Source organism: Olea europaea, chromosome 13 (genome assembly GCF_002742605.1).
Source record: "Olea europaea var. sylvestris chromosome 13, O_europaea_v1, whole genome shotgun sequence".
Taxonomy (NCBI): Eukaryota; Viridiplantae; Streptophyta; class Magnoliopsida; order Lamiales; family Oleaceae; genus Olea; species Olea europaea.
Genome location: NC_036249.1, coordinates 25586270 through 25593060, shown reverse-complemented (window position 1 = coordinate 25593060; position 6791 = coordinate 25586270). Strand labels below are relative to the sequence as shown.

Genomic DNA, 6791 nt, shown 5'->3' with positions numbered 1-6791 from the left:
CTGTATTTATCAAGAAATAGTCATATTTTGTGGCTCAAATAAGTATATAAAAACACACTTATCAATTACTACTAATTTGTACTTTGCTAATTACTCTGAAAGAGAATATGTCAATTAATTTAGCTTCCTCCACTTGTCCTTTCTTAACAACAATTAATGGGAAGGAAAGACAAGAATATTCTCTAATGTGATAATTCACCTTAAGAAAACCTCTAGCTTTCATTGGAGATTAGGGGTAAACCATATTCATATTTATCAAGAGTCAAGTCCAACTCAATAGCATACAAGACCTCCAATAATTATAAATAAAATGACTTGCATTACACATTCAAATAAACCCTAAATGATTCCTCCATTCTTGATTATCTTACAATTTGCAATCCCTTACTGATTTAAATATGGGAGTATTTTTAATATATTTTTTCTCTCCATCTTTTTCAAGTAATTTTAAACATTTAATTTTTTAAGCCAGATGAATGAGACTGAAATCGAATATTTTGTTAACCCAAAATTGATGTCAACGTTCTCTATCAAGCAAAGATGTTATTCTAGATAACTAGAAGTACTTTCGTATCAACATATGATTTAACCACGTATTGTTCCTTCCTTATGAAGGTGATTTTTGGTTCCCAAGTAGACTACTAATGAAAAAATATTGATAACTATTGATTAGATATTATATTAATAATAAACTTGGAATAAAAACATCTGAAAAGACAAAAGGAAGGAAAGAGACTGGTGGAACTTTACAATAATTGAATTTTATAATGTATAAGACCAATAGAGCAGTCTTTCCTCTATATTTTGTGCTTGTTTTGTGTCAAAATCTAATCACCAAATTGATATATATCTGAAATTAGAATTCAACCCCCCTAACTGCAAATACTATCAAGAAAGTGATGCAATAAGCTTAGGTGATGTGATCAACTAATGAAAAATTTTACCTTTTATATAATAAAATTAATTGTCCTATAAATGAAAGTACTGATAAAATGATAAGAAAAAGCCCCAAGCAATGTGACGCATAAACAAAAAACAAGAAAGACGTTTGAGAATCTGAACTTATAATCTGATTAGGCCCCGCCCATCAATAAAAAAAATATTAAGAATCCTAATTCCTAATTATTAATATCTTATTTTCAAGAAAAAAGAAAGATGGGTAGGTCGAAATGAAATAGCTTTCAGAAAATAAGTCAATTATTCTCCAATCGTTTTGCAGCTTATGTATAAAAAGGGTATACACGTATCACAATATGGAAGAATTCCATTGATACGAACAACTCATTGAAGACAAGCATGAAGAGTTTTAAATTTCCATATTACAAGTAAAATTAGGTAACAGCAGAAATTTACCCCTAATTTGTACTTATTCATCATAAGCATCATTAGAGACTTGTATATATATATATATACACACACACACAGAGACATACACACATATATATATGTGTGTGTATATACATATACATACACAAATATATATATATATGTATTTACATATACATAGACATATATATATATATAATTATTGTTCTTTCGCCATGAAGGAGACCTGATGGTCCCAAGCAGACTAATAATCACAAGATACTGATAATTATTAACTATATTAATAATATATTTGGCATGTAATTACCAGAGAAGACTTCAAGAAGGAAAGAAGACTTCTCGTGGAACTTTACCATCATTAAAATATATTTAATATGAAGACAATAGAGGAGTCTTTCTTCTATATTTTATTCTTGTTTGTGTCAAAATCTATCACCAAATTGATGTATATAAATGATACTCGACATTAGAACTCAACAGCCCTCAAATACAATAAAGAAAATGATGCAATCAGAGAGAATTCTTCCCACCTGGGAAACATTGAACCTCGCAGGATCAAACCTAGATCAAAGCAAATTCTACGATCCAAGATTGGACTTCTTCATGGGGGATGAACTTGACTTTTCCCCTTCATCCAATTCGCCTGAAGAATCCTCTTTGATACTTGACATTACAACTCAACAGCCCTCAAATATGCAATCAGAGAGAATTCTTCCCTCCTGGGAAACCTTGAACCTCAAAGGTTCAAACCTTGATCAAAGCAAATTCTACGATCCACAGTTGGACTTCTTCATGGGGGATGATCTTGATTTTTCCCCTTCATCCAATTCGCCTGAAGAATCCTCTGTTATTTCTTCGAAATCACATATTCTAACGTTTTCTGATGAGTACTTTGATCTTCCAAATATGGGCGATGAAATTCTGATGACTTCACCCATGGAGGGATTGGAGACTATTTCAAGTGGAGAAATTGCAGACATCTGTGGATGGATAAATGAAAGAGAGTATGAAGAAATTTTTTTGACACCAATCTCCATGGATGGAGAAGAATATAGTCCTTGTTTTTCACAGGAATCTAGTGAGAAGCCAGTGGTGTTTCCTTTAACGAACGAATCAGAAATATTGCCAGGAGTCATGGAAATAGACAGTGAATCGAGTCTCCATCACCTGATAAGGGCTTATGGAGAGGCGACAGAGAATGGACAAAAGGAGCTTGCACAGGTGATTTTGAACTCCATAGAAGAGAAGAGCAATCCCCTAGGGAAGATAATGGAACGCCTGGCCTTCTATTTATTCCAGTCGAAAGAAAATCAAGGCCACTACCTGAGACAAGAATCGGTCAAGAATTTTAGCGAAGCGTACAAGGCCTTCTACCAAGGCCTCCCGTATGGTAGATTTGCTCATTTCACTGCCAACTCAGCAATCCTAGAATCTGTGCCGAATGATGCAGCAACGCTGCATATAGTAGATTTTGATATTGGAGAAGGGATACAATGGCCTCCCATCATTGAGGCCATAAGCCGAACACATAAGGCACTGAAATTGACAACGATAAAATCCGCTGATGAATTCAGCTTTCCTTGTTGGGATGTTGAGTGCACAAAAAGACAGCTCCAAGATCATGCAAGAGAATTCGGTCTGAAACTACAAATTGAAGAAAAGAGTGTTTCAGATCTAGCAAGTGAATTAACCAGGATGAAAAAGAGAGGACAAGACAGAGAGTGGTTGGTGTTCAACTGCATGTTCAGGCTTCCGCACATGGCTAGAATGAGGCGGAGGAGCCATGTCAAAGAGTTTCTAAAGGTGGCCAAAGAAGTACTAACCAATTATGGAGCCTCTGCAGGAATGGTGACACTTGGATATGGAGAAACTGAGTTTTATTCAAGAACTTGTTCAGGTTATAGTTCATTCTTCGATGAAATTTTGCAGCACTATCAAGCCCTGTTCGAGTCTTTAGAACAGAGTTTCTCAAATCTAGCAGATGCAAGAACAGCCCTAGAGAGTCTTTTTCGAGCACCTCATATGAGCTCCCTTTCTTGGTTCCAAGATTGGGAGGAATCAATAGAATGTTCTGATCTTCGATTAGAAACCGGATTGGAGGGCAAGAGCCTGAGCCAAGAAATCTTAGTCGAAGCTAAACAGATCGTAAACCAAATAGGGAATTCTTACAAGGCGAAAATCAATGGACAGAGAGAAAATGAGATGGTGTTGGAATGGAAGGGCACACCTCTGGTAAAAGTTTCCACTTGGACGTGAAGAAGAAAATAGAATTAATCATTGTATAGGAAAAAATACTAACCCTCTCTGTAGGAAGTTGCTATATTTTCAGATTCTTTGTTTTAGTTCTAATCTCTTATTAATCATGTAAACTGTGATGTACAAACATGAAGAAGAGAATAAATAATATGATCTTGCTTGCTTCACAAAAGTGATGTCGGATTTCATGGTCTCATACTATAGATAAATGGTTATGTGGATGTTTGGGATTGGACAAGATCATGATAATAAATAAAATTTTAGCTTCATTACTGTCCGGTATCATCCAAACTTTGTATACAAGCATGCTATATTGATGACACCATACATATGTATCTGGCAGTAACAAGCATCCTAATAACAGCCTCGCTGAGCTTATCCTTAAGTCCCTTTGCAATGCAAACTACCTCAGAGTTCTTATGCGACAATAACTTGATGACAGTAAACCAACATAACTACCTGATGCAGATAACTCCAAGCCTGGGGCAAGTGCAGCCGATGGAGAAGAGCCCCCCTGGCAAGGGTTGAGTCCAGACCAATGTTAGTACATCATGGCCAAGTTTCGTGGGATACCTTTCTTCTAAGCACAGAAAGGGGCACCACGCAGCAGTAGTCCATTTTCGATGGACTACCTTCAGCCTTTTCTCGATCGTTTCGGGACCAAAGACAATTTGATTACAATTTAAATAATGTTTTGCAACAGAAAATTTGAATGTATGAAAAATAAATTGCTCATTGATTGAAGATAACAAAAAATTACAATTGCTAGTGCAAGGGCAACACACGAGTAAGCTTGAAAAGACTTTCAAATACTGTATACCCCCTATTATAGCTTAAGTAACAATAACATAAGTGACAAGAGTATATATTTAAAAGACGAAGAACCATACTAAATCTTTACAAAGAGCATGGTTATTTTACGACTAAAAGAAAGTTACAACTTAAACTAATATTTATATAATGCGCCCAAATTTGGGAAAACTCAAGAGACTAAGTATATTTGTGGTCCTTCATATTGTCCACCATTTGTTTAGGCGACGTCCTCAATGCCATTAGTGTATGGTATGCTTCAATTAGAGGTTTAAAGCCTTCAAGGTCTTCTCCTCCTTCCAAAGTATTCTCCTTGTTTCTGCATCTACTCCATTTCATCAAGTATTCTTGATGATCCTTTCTAGAAGCTCGGGTAACTCAATGATCAAGAATAGCTTCAGCAAGCTTTTTCCAACTTTCTTCAATTCAAACACAAATCGTTTCGGCTTATTTCTGGATGCATTCTCCTTGTCTGCAAAAATATGGTTTAAGCACATGGGGATGGAGGACATTGTGGATTTTTCACCATGAAGAGAGTTCTACTGTATATGTGACTTTTTCATTCCGCTTCATAATGGGTGATGTGTCGATATATTTTGGCATAAAATCAAGAATATTTTCCTCAGGTTGGTTTATAAGAATTTCTTCTGGAAGTTTTACATCACCTTATTTCCCACATTAAATTCTAGGAAACGACGTTTTAGATCAGCAAAGATTTTTGTATCATTTCTGTGCTTTCTCAAGATAGTTTCGAGCAATTTCAATATTTCATTTCCATTCTTGATAGAAGTTCTTTGCTTGAGGGGACTTGGTACTTAGACCAATATCCACAGTGTGGGAGAGTAATGGTTTATAACCAATAACAAACTCAAAAGGACTCTTATCGTCGGAAGAGCTTTCTTAGCCATTGAAGAAAACATGAGCCGTGTCCAAAAGTTTCACCTAGTTTTTTTGTGAAGTAAAGATAGAGTGCCGAAGATATTCCTCCAACATAGAATTGAAGTGCTCCGTCTAGCCATCAGATTGTGGATGAAAAATAGAACTCATGCCCAAAGTCGATCTAAGAAGTTTGAATAACCTAGTCCAAAATATGTAATAAATTAAGGATCTCTTGATAATGTGTTTATAAAAGAGCATTCTCTTCCTCGGATACATAATTGGAGTTGCGATAAAAGTTACATACTTTGATAGAGGGTCTGCAACGATGATGCCAAGATCTCCAACCTTTGACAAACCAATAATGTAGTCCATTGATTAAATGGTCTGATTGAGAAGAAAGGGGGCTCTAACAAGTCCGCCTTTTCTTAATGGTCTGCCTTATCGTGCTGATAAACAACGTAAGTCTTCACTTGAGTCATAATTCCATCCCGTATTTGTAGACAATAGTATGCACGTTGTAATAGTGAACAAGTGCAATCCTCTACAGGATATCCATCCCAAAGTATGTCATGGCATTTCGTAATTAAAAATTTCCACAAATATCTACTCTTCAAAACATAGAGGTGGTCTCCATTTATCTACACTAGATCTCCACTTAGCCAAAAGTGACGAGTATTGCCCTGCCTGATGAGTTCGACCAAATATTTTGCTTTTGGTTCCTCCTAAATTGCCCATATTTGATCTCTTGTATTTGCAATACTTCACTCCATCAGAGAGTGACCATTGAACAAAGGGAAACTAAGTTGACCTGACAACTAAGAGCATCGGTGACATGATTATTGGAATCGGGATGATACTCTAATATAAAGTTGAACTCTGAAAAAAGTTCTTGCCAACGAGTCTGCTTGATCGAAAGTTTCGGTTGGGACGTAAATATTGGAGTATCTCATAAAGAATTTTTTCACTCCATTTTTTGCAAGAAATTTTGAGGGTCTAATTTTTTAAGCCGGATGATGAAAACTGAAAACTAATATTTTGTTTGACCCAAAATTGATGTCAACGTTCTCTATCAAGCAAAGCTGTTATTCTAAGGGACTAGTACTTGCGTGTCGACATTTGTTTTAACCACAGATTATTCCTTCGTCATGAAGGAGACTTCTGGGTACCAAGTATACTTTTAATCACAAAATATTGATGACTATTGATTAGATATCAATAATTAACTCATCGGAAAAGACGACGGCAAGGAAAGAGACTCAAGAAACTTTTAACATAATAGAATTTTATAAAATATAAGGCCAATAAAGGAGTCTTTTCTCTATATTTTGTTCTTATTTTGTGTCGAACTCTATCACCAGATTGATATACAGCTGACAATAGAATTCAAAAGCCCTTAAACACTATCAAGAAATGATGCAATCGGCTTCCGTCATATGATCAACAAATGAAATTTTTACCTTCTATATAATAAAATTAATTAACTTATAAATGAAAGCATTGATAAAATGATATGGAATGCC

General features: G+C 35.4%; 1 protein-coding gene across 1 annotated transcript; it reads left to right on the top strand.

Moving 5' to 3' along the window:
• Positions 1–1779: 1779 nt before the first annotated feature.
• LOC111408589 (nodulation-signaling pathway 2 protein-like) lies at positions 1780–3582 on the top strand. The gene has a single exon (XM_023038334.1). The coding sequence runs from the start codon at positions 1780–1782 to the stop codon at positions 3580–3582; it is 1803 nt and encodes a 600-aa protein (XP_022894102.1).
• The last annotated feature ends 3209 nt before the right edge of the window (positions 3583–6791 follow it).

Excerpts from the sequence above, each read along its gene's own strand:
- LOC111408589 (XM_023038334.1), top strand. The coding sequence starts at position 1,780 with ATGATACTCGACATTAGAACTCAACAGCCCTCAAATACAATAAAGAAA.